Genomic DNA, 19,595 nt, shown 5'->3' with positions numbered 1-19,595 from the left:
GTACAAATTATCCTTGCTCAAAAACAGCTGTTAGCGTCCAAAGCGATATCCGGGTAGCCCCAAGTCAACATTCCAATATCATTAATGTGCGTCTGTTGCACGCACACTTTTTGCGCGTGGGATGCGATGCCAAAGCAGGCTTAGATGACACAGTGGTCTGAGCACCTGAGTATGTCTGAGCCCTATCTGCACTACAGCTTCCACTGGGGAAAATGCACACATTGGGAATTACAGGTCAGAAAAGTCCTAGTGTAGCTAGACAATCTCTGTCAGGAGATATGGAATAGCTGTGTGTGTTGTCAGGAAGGATTTGAGACTGTAGTAATAATGCCGGAAGGCAGATGTATATAGTAGGATCCTTGTGAGATAGAACAGCATAGACTATGCCTAATACATTAATGCCTGCTAATGCTGTACCACCAGGCATAGCAAGTGAACCAATCCTGCAGGGTAGACCCTTTCCAGTAAGTGTCAGTGAGAATCATTCCAGTCTGAAGGCTGCAAAAAGTTGCAGGTCAATTGTTCAGGGATCCCAGAAACCCTTTAAGATACAGCCACTGAGAATTCGCATTGAGTGATGGGGGTGGGAGGGTAGCGGGGTGGAATTAAAAGCAGGCCCTGGGATTAGGAGCAGGACAGAATGAAAGGGAACTGCAGCAGTGAGAAAGGAGGGAGTAACCTCCTCCATCACGCAGTCCCTTTCTCTCTGACACACACAAAAATGTCCCTTGTTTCAAATGTAGATGACCTCTAAAATGTGACTTCTTTGATCACACGCATTAGGGGCGGCAGTCACTATAGCAATGGAGGAACAAACCTGTCAAAAACTGGGGGATAGCTGGGAGGGTGAATTAGAACAATCGGGCTGACATTCTAAATATCCCATTCAAAGCCATTGTGAGAATAATTGGTTAAGGTTGGGCAAGTCTGGGAAACTGTCTTCTATATTAAAAAGCTGGCGGCTGCTCTTAAGTGATCATTAGGGGAATATAGGCTGTATTTCTTCTGTTAACCTTGCCCTGCTTATTGCAGACTTTGTCACCACAAACTGTGTGACTGTGTTAATTCTTGGTGGGCTCATGCTCCTGATCTCAGTCACTTCTCCAAATGTGTCCTCTTGCTGCGTGCTGGGCCAAATTCATCCCAGGTGTAACTGCAGCAGTCCATTCAGGAATGAATTTGGCCTGCTGAGTAATTTATGAGACCGTTAGCAGCGTGTCTTAATTTCAAACGTAAACAAAATCTAGTCCGGGTCGAAATTGCTATAGCAATGTATGCATTATTGCTAGAAGTAGTGTAGCTGTTTCGAGGCAACACACATACATAGTAATGTACATTGTTTAGAAGCTGCAGCTTCTCATGTTGAACTACCTTGCTGCTTCCATGGCAAACCTTTTGGCTACTATAACAGGTTGGTGGTGCAATGAAGACAGAACCTCTGAAAAAACGATATTCAAATGTTCCTGACCTTGTTTGATACCCAGATCCAAAGTTTGCACCTTGAACGTCTCATAGGGTGAGATCTTATAAGGTGAAGAATGCTCAGTTAAGGATTGTTTCAAAATATATCCCGACGGTGGCTAGAGTGTATTGTATTTACATTTATATAGCACCTTCCGAGCCAAGGGGTTTAGACAAACTATAAACACACAGCACCACTGAGCTGCAGCCACCTCTGGGGTGAATGTCAACTGCCCTCTATAACAATGAGCACTTTGATCAGGGACACCAGGGCAAGCAATTAAGTAAATTCCTACAGGGCCACACAGGAGCTGAGTTTTTAAGGTCTTATCTGAAAGACCCCAACACAATAAACAGTTTGAACTTTACATATCTACTTCTGAAGCTGACCCTATCAGGCTTTGAATCTGTGGGCCCAAGGAGTCTAGAGGTTTCATACCTGATCTCGAGATCACGAAATGCTTTACAAGGTGCACTGTGTGTGCAGTGCCATTGAAATGAGTATCTCCACCTCTGGAGTGGGAGGCTCTAGCCAGCCAGTGCACAGCTTGCTGCACGAGGTGTATGATACATGTATTAATACAGACTGTGAATTAGGCGGCTTAGTACAATTGCATCGATCTGTATGCATGAGCAGCTCAATGCAATTAGGACTAAGTAGCCATTTGTTAAAAATATTATCGTATTTTACAGCATGGTTAAATTGCCAAAGCTTTTGTTTAAATCTGCCTTTAAAATCTGGTGCTGCCTAAGTGTTTGATCCTAGAAGAAGTTTGCTTTTTATGGAGAATTTGCAAAAGTATACTTTCCCCTTAGCCATGGAAATGCGGATCCCAGCGCAGCAGAAAATGTCAAGATGAAGTAACAGGCCCCTGGTTCTTCCTTTCTGTTCAAAGTGATTGACTGTTGAAAGACAGCTGTTTAAATACTCTATAAAGAATATATTAGATGAGTAGCCAGTACTTGTAATTCATACCTTACAGTGAATGGTAACTGGCATGGTTTGAAGAGGTAACACGGCTACCACTCTGAAACCTGTCTCCTTAGCTAGTTGAGTGTAGAGATCAAGCAGCATGTAAAGGACTGCATGATTTTTCTGTATTGTTTAGAACTCAACATATTAAAACCCACTTCAGAAGTATCCCTTCTCATGCTGGGTGATGATGATATCCCTACCTCCAGGAGTGGGGTGTCAGAAATCAAAGCTTCCAGATCAAGCTAAATGAGTGAGATCACTTGCTGGGAGTTGCTTTTCCATGGTGACTAACTTAGCCTCTCTGGCCACTACTAGGATTTGAAGATATTACCTCTGAGGAGTCTCATTTGGTAAAGGTGACCTGCCAAAGAAAAGAAAAAAATCTGACTGTGCTTTTTCCCTTTGGTATTGTGCATAAAAAATGCGTAACTGTTTGTTTTTGTTGTTGTTGTGTTTTGAAAATCTGCAGTCTTTTTTACCATACAAATTAAGATCTTGTTTACCCTTGAAGACTCTGTGATCACCTGGAGAAGGCTCAAGGAAGTGAAATCTGATTAGCCGACAGGGGAAGTGATTTTTATTTAGGCTGCTTAAAACTCAAGTGTTTGTTTTCATGTGTTTAACTAGATATCTGGGAGGTCCATCTTTGTGGTGAGGCCACACCCTGGCCTTTTCAGTTAGGGGCTGAGAGAGCCCTGAACATACATGGCTTCTGAACATACACAACTCTCTTGAGTCATCCAAGGAGACCTCTAACTAAAACTGGGAAGTGGAGCATTTGACACTTCTGATATTCCTAAAGAGGAAATGTTTGTGCTTCATGGTCTCAGAGAGACAGACAAGGTTTTCATCTCAGGGCCAAAAGACCAAACACATCAGACACTTGATCATAGCCATTATACTGTACATGTTAAAAAAAGGCAAAATCCCATTTTTTTTCCCCCTCGCTGGGTCATTTTTAAAGTGATTGTCTTGCTCTCCTGGAATTGACACCTCCTCATCTATTATTGGGAGTGGACTACATCCACTCTGATTGAATTGGCCCTGTCAACACTGGTTCTCCACTTGTGAGGTACTCCCTTCTCTTCATGTGTCATTATATTATATGATGCCTGCAGCTGTAACTTTCACTCCATGCATCTGAAGAAGTGAGATTTTTTACTCACGAAAGCTTATGCCCAAATAAATCTTGTTAGTCTAGGGCCTGAGATCAAGGAGCTTTGGCTAACAAAACAGGCTCTTTCAGCTCAGCTAGAAGAGGTTCATGCTTTAAGATCCCCAGGTTCAATCCCTACTGTTGATCTACCCAAGTCCAGCAATGAAGGGGTTCAGGAATAGTCACTTGTCTGATGGGAAGCTAGCTTGGCAATGCCAAAACAGACATCAAGGGGTAGTTTATTGACCAGTGCTGCTCTGGGCTGGATCTGAACTGGCTGCCAAGGGAAGTTAATGCTTTTTATCCTATTACCAAGCCATTGAAACTTCTAGTGCCCCTCTCCTAGCTCCTGTCCCAAGAGAACGGCTTTACATTAGAACAAGTAACTGACCTATTTTTTTCCCCAGAAGGAATCTGTTATTAAATCCTTTATTCTAGGCAGGATCTATTGTAAAAGGTTTTTTAAAAAAAATACTTGAATGCAGCTGGTTCTGTAATTAGATTCAACTGCTGGAAACCAGAATTGTAGCTATATTGCAGCACTCGGGTATAACTGGGCTTGAAATCACAACCTCCTGGCTAGGCGTGTTGTCCTGTCTGATGGTTTTAAAAATCTCCTTGTGCAATTGGGCTAGGTGCAATGGAAGCCTTTTGTGAGCTAATTTCTACCTACTCTGACCACCTCAAGCGTAACAGGTTATACTAAAAGCAGACTAGGTTATTTTCACACACAACGCATGTGAATAATAATGACATTGGGCTGCATGTTACCTGACAGAGTTTAGTGTTCAATCCGTCATCTTCTTTTTGCCCTCACTGGCATCCAGCTAAGGCGCTACCCTGGGAGTGCATGAAGCAAGCTGGCTAGGAAAGGGGTCATTTCTAATAGGGCCTTTCAGATGGGAGCGCTTTACAGATTTGGCCCATGCAGGAGTCACATTCTTCTCATCACCGTGATGCAGCCACCTCTGGGGTTGAACACCTCGGCTGTTCAGCAGCAGCAATGTAGGATGAGGAGAATATTGTGTATCGCACTGAAATTGTGGGAAGGATTTGAGGTAAGCAGAATTTTACCCTGGTTGGAGTTGGTACCAGAAGTGTCCGTGTATCTTTTTAATAGTCATGAAGTGCTCAGGAGGTACCTGGTTTTGCATCTCCCTTGAGTGCTATTTTGGGGCACTCAGTCAACACCACCAGCACCACTTTCTTCACCACTTTGGTCTTTCCTTGGCAGTCCCCCAATGAGGTTGCGCCTAGGTGTGAACCTGCTTATCTTGTGAGATCTGATAAGATCAGGGCTGCAGGCAGAAAGCTAATTATCATTGCACTCAGCTCCCCTTCAAGGATGTTTGGGAAGCCAAGAGTGGGAAAAGGATGGAGGTTGGAGCTAATGGAGTTTGTTTTCTTCCATCAGCCATAGGAATCGGAACTGACTGCAGCCTAAGGTTAAAGGGCAGATGTAAGCTGAAGGGCAGGTGTGTTACTCTGCTCAGCTTCCTAGTAGTCTTTGGAGCTTAGTTTGTCCATGGCAAATTAATAGGATTCACGTGGATGATAATTCCAAAGGTCTGAGGAGTTTGTGTGTAAAGGGTCATTCTCCCCCATCCCCTGCACTGGTTCATGAACAATGTAAAGGCACGTCTGCGAGAAACTAGACCTTGATGCTTCCCATGGACACTGTTAGCTACTGGAGCCTCATTTTGATCCACCTGAAGAAAAGAATCCAGGGGACCCTTTTGATGGCAGAACCCAAGTCAGGCTTTCACAGCAGCCAGCAAAAAGCAAATGTAGTGACCGACATCATGGGGGGCCACTAGCAGGGTCTGAACTTGGGATTTCCGGCGTTAGACTCACCAAATTTATTTTTTTTAATGTTTCTGGTTGAAGGTTTGATTCAGTTCTTGTCTTAGCTGAACAGATTCACCCGTTCCTGAAAAATAACTAGGGCCAGATCTACCTGGGCTTTATCTCATTTAATCTTCCCCTCCAAACTTCTTCTATGCCACTTTTTTTTCCGTTTGAATCCTGACCAAAAACCAACAGTCCTTCCAGTTAGCCAGTCCATTGATTAGCACAAAGCACATACCACCTCTGGTCATGAGATCTGCATGTTTGCCTCACTTGGGAGATTGTGCACTCAATTCAAATTCAATTCAAGGAGACTTCATTGGCATGACAAGCTCTATGGGTATAACCAAAGCTGTCTGTCAGAGATGGGTAGAACCCACTCATTCTGTCGCAGCTCCCAGCACACTGGGTCAGGCATGGACAGTAGACGAGGGTACGTGCTGTTCTTCACCCATTCGAGGTCAGCTTAGAATGGTGTTACCAGCATAGCCCAGCCCTCAGCAAGTAATTCAGAGCAACGAAATAGTTCGATGTACTTGGTCTTTCGGTCTGCAAGCAGCCTGCAAGATTTTCTTGAACTAATATGATTTATTTCCCAACGGGCCTCACTTGGATTTCGATTCAGGAGCTGGAATCCTATGAGCACAGTGTAGTACGGCTCTGTCAAAACTGTCTAATGCTTCCCTTTCTACAGTGCCTTTCCCAACGCATGCTCTGCCTGCAAGGTCAGGGATTGCTTCACCTGCCACTTCCCTACAGTTAGCTCAGAGTCCATCTAAGCCACATTTTTTCACCTGGAGTAGCACTTTCCCCTGCAAACAGGCCTACTGACTTCAGTGGGATTCCTTGTGGGTGTAACGGTGACAGGTGCATGCCCTAGCAGTGGATTAAGGCAACTTTCTGAGTGACACAACAGTTTTGGAGCAGGGGAATGAAGAAGAATCCCTCCAATTAAAAGCAGAGGGCCATTTTAGAGAGGAATTCCAGTTGGGATTTGGCGAGGAGGCTGATCTTAACACCTCTGCTGTAGTGAAAATTCTCATGAGATCCTTAAAAGCCACATGTGGTCAGGTCCTTGGTTTTACGTCTCGTTAATAACCAAGTGTGTGTGTAACCATGAGTTATTAGTAGCTGCCATGGGATTTTTCAGGCTAAAAAATAGCGATGTGTCATTTTTAACTAGTTCCAAACAAAATACATTACTGAGGTAAGTCATTTGTTACTAATTATACAATGGGCCTGATTCTGCTCTTGCTAGTGTAAATCAGGAGTAACTCCACCGATGTCCAGGGGCTTCACACTGCTGTAAAACTGGTGCCATCAATCGCAGGATCAGGCCCAATTTGTGGCTAGTCAAAGGTTAGTTAATTTATGAAGAGAGCAGGGGTTGTTTTCCTAAACCAAGAATGTTAAATGTACTTCAATTTATCACAAGAGTGACACAAACCATAGCTACAGGGGAGTGCACAGGATAGATACGGGAGGGAGGGATAGCTCAGTGGTTTGAGCATTGGCCTGCTAAACCCAGGGTTGTGAGTTCAATCCTTGAGGGGGCCATTTAGGGATCTGGGGCAAAAATCTGTCTGGGGATTGGTCCTGTTTTGAGCAGGGGGTTGGACTAGATGACGCTTCCAACCCTGATATTCTATGATACTGTGGCTCTTCATTGAGCAAAATGCTTGACTGCAGTGAAGAGTAGGACAAAGGAGTGGAGAATTTTGGCCAGTGTGATTTCTGGTGGGAGATAAGTTATTAGCCTGTTCAGATATAAAGGGGCACTGCCACTGTACAAACATTGTCTCTCCCTCCCCTCACAATCCTTTCCTGTGCTCCTAATGATACGTGATCTTATTAAAAGAGCAGGAATGCATTCAATGCCATTGACTTGTCTACCATGTAAAGTAGTTGGTTTACTTTTTTTCATTTCACTCGCTCAGCGCAGATGCTGAAATGACACTAGTCAGTTTCATTTTGGTTTCCAATAGAGTTGCACCAACCAGCTGGATCCCAAATGCACTTTAGCTTCCAGGAAGTTCATATCTTGCTCAAGATACAACCTTTGCCGCTGCGAGGTCCCTTCCAGTCCTACATTTCTATGATTCTGTGATTCAACCTGCAGTGCTAACGACAGTTCATTCCATGATGGGTGAGGCCAGGCCAGAGTTTAAGGCTTGTGTGGTTACAATGGGCTACTCAGGTTATATTAGTCAGTCCCAGAGGTAGAGAGCCAGCGGGAATCCCGTCACCCAATTACAGCCCAGTCTGTTTCTTATTTACCATGAGGGACCCAAGGGAGCTTTAGTTTCTTGTCTGTTTCACAGGCTGGTTCTCGTGCACTAGCAGAAACGCTTTTGTATCTGGGTTGCAAGGTAATGTTAAAAGATCTGATCCAAAGTCCACTAAACACTTCCACAGACCTTTTGGATCAGGCCCCTAGGACCTGATTTTCATCCAAGTCAACGAGAAAACTCCCACCACCTCCAGTGGGGCAGCTTTGGGCCTATAAACAGCAAACCATGATGCAGGACCCATGTCCTGCAGCAGCTTTTGCTTTGCCTGGATTTTGAGAGAGAGCACTCTCAGTCCTGGGCGATACCTGAATTGGCTGCAAGCTCTTTCTGGCTGCTGGAGCCTGCCTCTGCCAAGAAAAATAAAGAGGCTTGCATGCTTATTCCGAGGATTGCTCATGCATGCCATAGTAATTAAATAATAATACCACAAGGATGGAACATTCATTTTAACCGTCAATCACCCTCACGCTGGAAAAATTGGGGAGTGCCACGGCTGCCTCGCAGAGAGATTTGTAATTCAAGGAAGCTGCTGGAGTGATGGTTTTTTACTTCAGGAGGGTTTCTTTGTCATTTCTTTCACTGGGATGTGCCATCTGGGCTTTTTTTCCAATGGGGTGTCTGCTTTCTGGCCGACTTCCGTTCAGCACGTGGAGGGCTGAAGACAGTCATCCATCTTCTCTGTAAATGGATGGGTCAGTCCAGGACCATCTGCCTGTCTGCTGATTATTTAAGCAGCAGGGAGAGGGCTTTGCACCTGATCTGCAGCCCAATGAAGTCAATGGGCATCCTTGGGTCGGTCCCTTATTTGCTAGCATAGCCCAGTGTATTCTGATCCCGAGGGATCGAGCCTGTAGATGACACGGTTGAGCTTCTGCCGCATGAGCCAGCCCTTTCCACCAGGGACCAAATAATCCTGCCGTCCTTTCCACTGGAATCCAGTCGTTCTCTTGTTTTATTCTGATGCGGGCTTGAGGGAATGTACCACACCCCCTGATCCAGGCGCAATTATTAATAGGCCATTTCCTTCTGCTGCATGAGCTGCACCACAGACCCACAAATCCCACTCACTGGGGGAAGAAAGGCACCAGTTTCCCTTGGCCGAATGTCAGGCAGACACTTGCCAGCCCTTTCATAGGGAGACTTTAACCTCCAGAAAATTAATAAACACACAACAGCTGGGCATGGCCTTGAGTAAGATACAGAGATGCTGCATCCACTCAGTGTCTGAGATGGGCTTAAACTGGAATCTCAGCTCTGAACCCCCTTCCACGCCATGAAGTTCAGATACAACCTTTGTCCCTATTCTTAGACGAGATGGAAGCACAAGCTCCGTTCTAAACACTTCCCCCAAACGTTAGGGAAATTTGCATCTGGATCTTTGCAGCTTGGGCTGACCCATGGTTTTAGTGGGCCTGATTCTTTCCTGAAAGGAGCTGAGCACCAGCCAAGAACCTGCAATACCTAGCAACGTCAGTGGAAATTGCAGCTGCTCCTTTGTACGATTGCAAATTTTTTGTTTGGTGATGGTCTCAGAAAGCTAAAATTTGGCAAATACTTGTGCAGATAGAAGTTGGTGAAAAGATATAGACCAGAAGTTTTCACAGGGCCTCTCTGCTTTCATTCCTCCTGTTTCAAAAGGGGCTACACAATGTAACTACCCAGCTCCCATTGACTTTCAGTGGCCTATTGGTGCCTAAATCCCTTGGGCTTCTTTGACCATTCCAGCCACGATAGCAAATAGTCGAAGGCATAGCTGGAACGAACAGTTTGCTAGGAGCTGATAGGCTTAAAATACAGCATGCCACTGAACTGCAAGCCAGGTTGAAAAATCAGAGTCTGCTCATATATAATTTGCGAACAGAGAAAAGGACTAAGTTCACTGAATAAACAAGCTCTTATGAATAGTGAGTCCTGCTCTCATTTCAAAGATGGCTGCTAAACCCGAGTATGTGGGGGAGTGTACCTGGCAGCCGTGACTCTGACACTAATTACCTGATGACAGTGGAATGCATGAACAATATGGAAAAATGATGCCGGATGCCCACACTTTGGCCGACAGTACAGACACCAGCTATTTTACAAGTGTCTACCTGGAGGGGAAGTGGGCTGCCGGAATATAGCAATTCTGTGGGAGTGAATTCTCATGCCCCAACAGACAATCACCTGCAATCGTTTGTTGAGAAGATAGAAACACGGATTTGGTGCCAAGGTTTTCTGAGACATTGCCTCTCCCCCTCCTCCCCCAATTCCACAAAACATTTGTCACTTTCTGATTGATTGCTGTCTAGCAGTTTGTAAATCTTCTATTGACTCATGATGTTGAAATAAAAAGATTTACATCATCCCTCTGATCAATGGATGGATGCACCCAGGTGCCAGGATTCATGCCTGGGGGGAATAGTTTTCTGGATATGCATCAGGTTTGAAACACCATTCGTAATAACCGCAAGATGGAATTCCATCAGACTCGACTCAACCTGTCATCCTTCTGAAGGAGATGAATTGAGTTCCAGACAGTTTACTTTTCAGGGGTCTTTCAGATGAGATCTTACAAAATGTGGTCTTCTCTCAGGGTGGACATAAAGATAGGATTTGCCCTGATGTCTTTGGTCAAAAATTTCCATCCCCTGCTTCCCTCTTCTACTGCTGTTGTGGAGCGTGCTGGATTCCAGTTATCTAATACTGTCCTCCTCAGAGGTGGCCAGGGCCGGCTCCAGGCACCAGCGCAGCAAGCCACCGAAGAAGAATGCGGCATGGTGGAACTGCCATCGATCACGATTGTGGTGCTTTTTTTTTTCTTTTTGGTGGCCACTTGGGGAGGCGAAAACCCTGGCGCCGACCCTGGAGGTGGCTGCATTCTTGGCAACGTGTTTCTGGATTCTTCAGGGTGAAAAACAATCTGTACATGTAAGACAATTATATACAGTCTTGGGCTAGTACTCCAGAACGTGCTTGTTGTGTTAGACAAGGCGGGCGAGGTAATATCTTTTATTGCACCAACTCTGGTGAAAGAGACAAGGTTTCGAGCTCCACAGAGCTCTTCTTCAGGTTTTAGGCAGCTAAACGAGATGGCGAAGTGAGCAAACGGATGTTTTGCCAATGTCAAGCTATTTCCTATAGGGAGCAAGAACTCTGCAGATATTGAAGCACCCATATCTATTTACCCTGGGTAAAGCTGGCATGTTTGATCAGTACCACCCCTGCATATAGCATCACAAATGTACACAGTGCTTAGCAGACATAGACTGAGCCCTGGTCTACACTACAAAATTACTTCAGTGCAACTATGTTGCTCAGGGGTGTGAATAATCAACAATATACTGACCTACACACCCGCATAGACAGCACTGTGTTGGCGGGAGAGCTTCTCCCAACGACATCGCTACTGCTTCTGATGGAGGTGGAGTTGTTAAGCCAATGGGAGAGTTGTCTCCCATCAGCTTAGAGCGTCTTCACCAGACAAATACAGTGTTGCAGCTGCATTGGTGCAACTCCGCTGATGTACATTTCTAGTGTAGGCCTGCCCTAAGCAACATTTCCTGAATGGAAGATTTTAACTGTGAAACATTGAGACACTTCTGCTTTCCTCTCCCCCTCACTCCCCCGTTCCCAGTTCCCATTTGTCCCTTCCCACTCTCCGTTATGTTGTCCGATCTGCTACTAGATACAGTAAATAGCTATTTACTTGTTTCAAACTCAAATGGACTCTTAGTGGTCTAGGAGTCCTGTCTAATATCTTTTAAATTCACTGCTGTGTTTTACTGGTTTCCTTGTCCACACCCCGGCTTCCACCTTGTTGGGAGGGGGAAGCAAAGCACGAAACCACTTGCTTCTTGGATGAATTCCCAGGATCGACAATAGGCATTTTTTTTTCAGATTTGATGCATTCTTTCCAGTACTTCCTCTCTTCAGCGCTTTCATTAACAAGTCAAAATGCCAAGGCATGATTCATTAATCTCTGGGCTGTCAGTTTGCTCTGATGGGGGCTGAGAATATTGGGGCTCGAGATGGACTTGTATGTTCTCCTCCTCGCTGTGACGGAAATTTTGCCAGACTGATATGCGAAGGGATTGGGACCTCGAAAGTCAACGTCCAGATGTTCTTGACGGGATTGGACAGCGTAGAAAACTTGTAACAAATGGGCCACCGGGCCAGCCTTTCACAATGCAGCTAAAAATTAAATCCCAAGTCAGCTGAGTGTCAGCCAACAGGTGAGGCCATCTGAGGGCTGTTGGGCAGGCAGCCTTTGCAAGATGAACCCGGAAGTCTTACTCTAGCTCCCAGGAGACAAGGGGCCAAATTGCAAAACGCTCCACCAGGATAGACCCCATTTCCTAGAATACAGAGGATCCAGGATTGGAACTGGCAATGGATATGATCCCTTTTAGCCTCTCAAAGTGATCCCTCCCATTCATGACTGAAGCACGTTGGCAGGGAGTATTATGTTGCTGAGAAGTCTTATGTCACTTCCCATAGTGTATATGTTCTGTGCCGTGTAAACGGGCTTCATTGTTCTTGGCGGTCAGTCCTAGCATCTTTCCTTACAAAACACCATTGCTGGGGGGGGTTTTAAGTTAAAAAAGATGAACCATTTCAAATAAGGCCATAGAATCTACCTCTCCATAACTCTGCATGGAACCAACCAGGCCAAGTAGGGTACCATCCTGGGGCTCAGAACCATAGCACAGAGGACAACCCATCCTGGGGGGGCTCCTCGGAATTTTCACATAGTAACCTCATCCTCATCAGCATGACATTTATGGCTTGTGAGGCTGATTTTTAGCCAGGATCAAAATACCAACCGCGGCCCAGAAGGTGGGAACTGTATCCACTGCTTGTTCAGAGTGCCATGCAAACAGCTGCTTGGTGGAACTCAATTTGCAATGCACCACTTATTCTATTGGTCCTATAAAACCCAGGAACTGAGCTACATGTTCTTAGTATCAGAGGGGTAGCCGTGTTAGTCTGCATCATCTTCTTCTCCATGCATCTGAAGAAGTGGGTTTTTTACCCATGAAAGCTTAAGCCCAAATAAATCTTAGGCTATGGCTACACTTGCACTTCAAAGCGCTGCCGCTTTGAAGCGCTAAGTGTAGTCAAAGCGCCAGCGCTGGGAGAGAGCTCTCCCAGCGCTGTCCGTACTCCACCTCCCTGTGGGGAATAACGTACAGCGCTGGGAGCCGCGCTGGGGCTTTGACCACACTGGCGCTTTGCAGCGCCGCAATTTGCAGCGCTGGAGAGGGTGTGTTTTCACACCCTGCTGCAGCGCTGCAAATTTGCAAGTGTAGCCATGGCCTAAGTCTTTAAGGTGCCACCGGACTCCTCATTGTTTTTCTACATGTTCTTGAGCACTATCTACTGGCACTGTATCTGTTAACTAATTATATGCCTATGTACAGACACAGAGCCACTCCTGTAATGCTACTGACATGTCGGGCATCAATGAATCCCCTAGTGATATGGCTAGAATGAGACTTGTCGGTAGGTCTTTGATTGCTTTTCATTTGTATTGGACTCTCAAAAATGTTGTGTGTGTTCTTGGAAGCCTGCTGTTCGCTTTCTGTCCCAACCAGTGGGGTGGGTCCCCTTCCCCACTCCAGCCCAGATTAGTAAGGGACCTAGACATTAACACATCCCAATGAATTTGCCCTCTCCTTTTTGACACTGCATTCTAGCACATCCCAGAAAGTGCATGGCATGGGCACTAGTGTTTGTTAGTCTGGAGAACAGGGGGTATGTTTCCCCACCTGCCCTATCTCACAGAAGTCTTCTGAGAATTAATTAGCAAAGGGTTGCAACAAAGCCCTATATAAACGCTAATGGCCTTATTTTCCCCTTCTGTCGACATTTGCACCTGGGCAAAGTGGCTGCTAAATCAGAGTGGTAGCATTTCACACCTACTCCGGTGCAGGTGTCAATGATGACACAAGGTGGATGACAGTGGAGGATCAGATGCCAAGGATTATTAATGGCTTGCTGCAGAGGTAGCACAAAACATTGTTTCAGCGTAGCTCCTGTCTGAACAGTGGCAAGGTTGAAAAAATTTCCCAGTGACAGAATGATAAATATATATGTATATACGCACGCACGTGCTATTTGGAATCCAGAAGACATTCTGCACCAGGACAATTTTGTAGTCAGATTATAGGCCTGACCCTGTCTCTTTAAATTCAGCCTTGTTAGCACTCAAAGAATGCACATGTGTAATTGGGCTTGCCTGGGGGTGGACAGTAGCAGTGATTTCCCCCAAGCCCATTTACTTATCAGCACCAGGTAAAGCCATAAACATTCAGCTTGCCAAGTACAAATGATTTGCATATTGCTGAAATCTCTGCAGTTCATGGCTACTGCAGTGCCACAGCTTGCCAGCCAGACAAGGGAGGGGGACGAGAAGCAGCTGGCTGTACATGGCCCCATGGGCTATTGTGTTTCTTTGAAGCCAATCCATCGAGGCCCTCTTTGACTCCGTGAAATAAAGCAAAACCAACGGACTGGTAAAACACGGGTGGAAATTGGGGTCAGGTCGGTCATTCTCGAATAAACCTGTGGGCTTTTATTGGACTCCTGTCTGGCTACTTGACTGGCAAGGGGCCAGGTCTAAACAGCTCTATTTCTGGTTGGAAAGTTTAGGGAAAAGATCCTGTGATGGCACCAGTGAACATTCAATTTGAATGTGAAATGTCATTTGTATTGTATTGCGTGTGTGCGCATTACGTGTATATGCATATTCCTCTGCATGCGTGTGTGCATATACATATTTGTGCAGGGGTATATATCACATGCATGTATGTACATTTGTGCATGCGTGTATGTATACATGTGAACAGGCGACATGGCTTTTGTATCCATGCACACGTGGATTACTTAGGTGTTGGTCGCTAGGGGATTGGCAGTGAGTGTTTTATTTCTTGCAGTTACTGCGGGGCAGAAGGATATTGTTGTTGTTCCATCACCATCACTGACTGGTGGGTGACATTTGTCAGGTCAGCTCACCTCTCTCTCCCAGTGTTTGGAGACTGACGGGTGAAATGCCCTTAGGAACCCAAACTAGCGTTGCTATTTTAAATAGCAAGGGGCTCTGGCTTTGGGATTTTATCTTTTCTGAGGTCCAGTGTTTACTTTTAGACACATTATGGCCCAGGGGGATTTGATCCTGATATGGGAAACTCTATGCGGATTCCACAGTGGATCTGCATGAGTCTAAAGGGATGTTGAGCCAGGTCTAGAAGGGAGAGTGTCTTGCAGGCCAGTGCTATGCAGACTCTGCTCCTCATTTCCAGCTCTGCCAATACAGTTTGCTCCTGACGTTGCTATTGTGGCAATGGACCTTCCCCGAGTTGCTTCATTGTGCAGTGGGTGTGAGGTGTAGACAGCAGAGAAGCCCCATCTCCAGAGGTTAAGAGAGAAGCCAATGTTAGAGATTCACTACACCACATGGAGTCCCCGCAAGTGCTAGTTCAGTAGGAAATATTCATGCCTGGCTTGGTGGTCAGAATTATTTCAGGTGTCCAAATGGACTCTTCTTATTATCTCTATCCTAGAAGGACCCAGCTAAGGTCAGCACCCTCTCCTGCTAACCCAGAGTTCCTGAGACTCAGTCCAGCCCTAACCACTGGACCACACTGCCTCTCAACACTCTGTACCTTCCTCCCACGTTGTTCTTTGCATTAAAGCAATGGAATTTCTTGTGTTTAACCATTTATTTTTTTTTATTCCAACATTTCGTAATGCAGCTTCTGCAAGCTGCAGCCTGCAGGCTCCCTCTCTGCTCTTACGATCTGGTCTGGAGCCTTTTCCCCACCCTCCCTCTTGACCTCTGCAGCCAGCCCTACATCCTTCCACAACCAAATCTACCTCCTCAGCCACCCCAGCTTCAAGTTCTGACTTGCTTTTTACTGGAGCTCTGCCTTGAACTTCCAAGTTCAGCTCCATCTCTGAAATAAATGTCCTGCAAAGTTCAGGGTGTTTGGATCCAGGGGGTTGGTTCAGGCCCCCTTTACTCATTAGGGCCCCTGTTGGATGCCAGCCAGTAGCGCAGTCTGAGTTTGGGATTCGTGTCAGTGGATGAAGACGCACAATGACATCCAATCTTTGTTCTCGTTTCTCTTTAGATTCTAGAATCTCCAGATCCTCGAATCACAGATCCGCGGCGCACCTGGATCTCATTTGTACATCGCCCGGACGATGGCAACAACTCCAAAAGGAAATGCAAAGGGAGAGACAAGAAATTAGTAGGTTACTGCTAGATATGACACCGGATCACAAATATTTGTGTCCTGGGCCCCAAATTTCCCCTCCTAGGGCTGTTGTAAAAGGTGCTCTCTGTGTGCCTTCCCACCCCAGAGATGGCTGCATTTTAGTGGTGCGATATGTATTTATAGTTTGTAAAGCGTTTTGGGAAACTAGGAGAAAATGTGCTATATAAATGTAAAGTGATAGTTGTGTCTGTATGCATGAGCGTGTGTTTGTGTATCCATATATGTGTTCTGCGATTCTCAACAAATCTTTTAAAATCACCTATGTCTTGTGCTGAGACTTTTTCCCTTTAACTGACAGGATTTAAGGATCCATAACAAAGTGTTTTAGCCTCCACAGGCACAAGATATAGCAGTATGGCCTAGTGGATAGAGCACCGGACTGGCAGTCAGGAGACCTAGGTTCTCTTCCTGGTTTGGCCACTGCTCTTCTTGGGAGCTTGGGCAAGTCTCTTTACTGTTCAGTGCCTCAGTTTCCCCGTCTGTAAAAAGGGGATAACAATACTGACCTCCTTGGTAAAGTGTTTTTTGAGATCTACTGATGAAAAGCGCTGGATAAGAGATGGGTATTATTATTTCAGAAGGTTGATGTGTTAATCAGTTTAGGACCCAGGTCTCACATGGAGACCCACTTCTGGGGTACGGAGTAGCTATTTCTCCTTTCCAGGAGCCCTAGCTAACATCCTCAACAGTCACACCAAACGCACAGCCTCACGTACTTATGCCATCCTCATGTCATTGCAATATTCTTAGACTTGGAAGGATTCGATTTTTATCAGTAAATGCCAGTAAACATCAATTTCACCATCCACACACAGATCGAGGAAAAAATATTTCCGTCGATAGTGACCAAAATTTACAGATAGGCACCGTCAGAAAAATGCCACTTGAGAACCAGTCCCACCTTAACATGTATGAAACGTATCGTAGTGCTGGTGTTAGTGAAGCTGGAGAAGGGGTGCCCGTTAGGCAGCGTTGAGATCAAAAAGTCAAAATCTCTTGCCGTTAAATAATTATGGTCGGACCCTCTCCATAATTTCCCACAACTGCAAAAATTGAAATAGATAAAAAATTCTGCCAAGCCTAATTGATTTTATTTAACTATGTAATAGAGTGGCTCTGCTGCTTCCCCAGGGAGCCAGCAGGTGGCGCACATGGAAATTAACAAAGCCAGCCCCCAAAAGGCTGGTGACATGCTACCATCCGTGATGCTGGAAGGTAAAAACGGAAGCAGCAAACCCAAGTCCCCCCCCACCCGGTCTCCAGAGACCCAAAGTAAGGGCCTGGCCTTGCAACCTCTTACTCGCATTGCTACTCAGGTGAATAGACGCCTGGGTGGCATTACCTGCTGGGCAGAAAGCCAGCACGAGACCGTGGTGCCACACCAGACCTTTAGTTGAACCTGTGGTGAAGGTCTATTCAGGTGACTGATAGCTTTGCAGAATGCAGCTCTTCATTTCAAGGGGGCCTTTGGTGTGTTGCTGAGAGTTACTGCCTGGATCTGATTCCCATTGTCTTCTTTTGGCTCCTTCCTTAGCGTGGCCTTGTCGGGCCCCCAGGGCCGCCGGGCCCCCAGGGACCTCCAGGAGCACCAGGGGCCGAAGTCACCCAGGAAGTCCTGCTGCAGGAGTTCAAGGAGATACTAAAAGGTAAAGGCGCTTGGAGCCGCAGGTCTGTCTCTCCTTCTTGCCCGCAAATGTGGCACCTACAGCCGAGTCCCAGGTTAGCGGGAGCTCCTCTCGTAAGGCCCCATTTCAGCACAGTGCTTAAGCGTGTGCTTAAATCCCACTGACATGAGTTCACGAAGCCAGTGGGGCTCTGGGCAGGTGCCCGGCTCAGCTTGTGTGCAGAAGGTTGCAGGATCTGGGCCTAAGTCGGTCAACCTTTCCCCCTCTTCCTATCAATGATACTGGGGAGAGGAATGGGTTAGGATGGTCCAGTTAAGTCAGGGGTTCTCAAACTGGGGGTTGGGACCCCTCAGGGGGTCTTGAGGTTATTATATGGGTGGTCACGAGCTGTCAGCCTCCACCCCATACCCCGCTTTGCCTCCAGCATTTATAATGGTGTTAAATATGTAAAAAGGTGTTTTTAGTTTATAAGGGGGTTGCACACACAGGCTTGCTGTGTGAAAGGGGTCCCCAGTACGAAAGTTTGAGAACCACTGAGTTAAGTGTAACAGCACGGAATGAACAATATTGCCAATGACAAGTATTCAGAAATCAGGAGACAGGTGTAAACATCATAAGGCTGGGGGTGGGGGTAAGGGGAAGATCGTGGACATTTTTTATTCACCTTCTGGATTTGGAAGCATCAGGGTGCAGTGGGGTCACATTTTCAAGTTTTATCCCTGAGGGCTAGAAACATACTTGTTTATCAAAAAGGAAGGTGCAGATTTTTCCATGATCCCAAGTAGGCCAGAAACTGGTGCTTCAGGAACAACCCCAAACATTGCGAGATTGGCGATAGACTCCTGAGAGTTGGCAACACAGAGCTAAACCATGTACCTTTTTAGGCAGAGCAACTGCTATAAGGTTCCAGAGTGAGATCTTTTAGACTGAAATGGTCTGTTCCAAGGAGAGTGGTGGGAGTTCCTTCACCTGGGTCATTTAAATTAGGACTGGAGAAAGTTTTGGAGAACACGTGTAGGGAACAATGTATGGACTAGAGGATGTAGCAGGTCGGTTTATACCGGCCACGTTAGGGCCTCCTCCTCTTATTTATTATTTGTATTGCAGTAACACATAGGATCCCATTGTGGTAGATGCTGTACAGAACAAAAAGATGGTCCCTGCCCCAAAGAGTTTATAATCGAAGTATAAGACAGGCTTGGTGGGGGAGCACAAGGAAATAAGACCATCCCAGGCAATGGTCTCAGCAAACCAGCTTCCTAGCCGTTGTCAATTTTTTTTGTAGGCATCATGATAAAGGAGAGTTTTAAGGGGGGATTTGAAGGAGGGATAATGAGATGGCTTTGCAGATATGTCTGAATATCATTGGCTGCCAGCATAAAAGTGCTTCAGTGTAAATAAATATTAAAAAAACAAGTTTTTATTCAAATTGTGTAAATTAGAAAAATCGTCCCCTGCTGCTGCTCGGATTGCTCTGTCCAAATCCAAGCTGACCTCCCATGCGATCTCTTTCCTCTTCAGAAACCATTGAACGGCGGGCATCTCTGGCTATCTCAGCCCACCCCAGCCAACTGCCCCCACTCCTGCTATCACTGGAGGAGACCTCGCCCTACAAACGGGTGGAGGAAGCGTTCCACTGCAAACTGAAAGGGCAGGTCGTTGTGGACAAGAAGACCCTGGTCGAACTTCAGAACTTCCAGTCGGTGAGCCAATGTCACAGCCTGCACTTGCACTGTCCTGCTGAGCTCTTCTGTGATGCCTTTCACTCATAGGGCTCTTATGGAGAAAGGGAGAGCTGATTCCAGGAACCCATCTCCGGCCTGGCTGCTGGAAGTGAGCACTTGCCTTAACAGCTGGTCATGGTTGGGAGAAGTGGCATCTTCTCACCCACCATGGCCAATTCTACCCCCATTGAAATTAATGGGGAGTTTTGTCATTGACTTCATAGCGAACAAGAGTGAGCACTATATCTGCTTCCGG

General features: G+C 46.0%; 1 protein-coding gene across 1 annotated transcript in view; it reads left to right on the top strand.

Annotated features, from left to right (window-relative positions):
* Window positions 1-19,595, top strand: part of C1QTNF12 (C1q and TNF related 12) — a 49,167-nt gene that overhangs the window by 7,329 nt on the left and 22,243 nt on the right. The window contains exons 4-6 of the mRNA XM_039508656.1: window positions 15,844-15,963; window positions 17,525-17,636; window positions 19,137-19,318. Of these exons, the coding sequence (XP_039364590.1) occupies window positions 15,844-15,963; window positions 17,525-17,636; window positions 19,137-19,318 (414 nt within the window). The remainder of the gene's footprint in view (window positions 1-15,843; window positions 15,964-17,524; window positions 17,637-19,136; window positions 19,319-19,595) is intronic.

The sequence above is a fragment of the Mauremys reevesii genome, linkage group 21 (genome assembly GCF_016161935.1).
Source record: "Mauremys reevesii isolate NIE-2019 linkage group 21, ASM1616193v1, whole genome shotgun sequence".
In the NCBI taxonomy this organism is placed as follows: Eukaryota; Metazoa; Chordata; order Testudines; family Geoemydidae; genus Mauremys; species Mauremys reevesii.
This window is presented reverse-complemented; position numbering and strand designations above follow the sequence as displayed.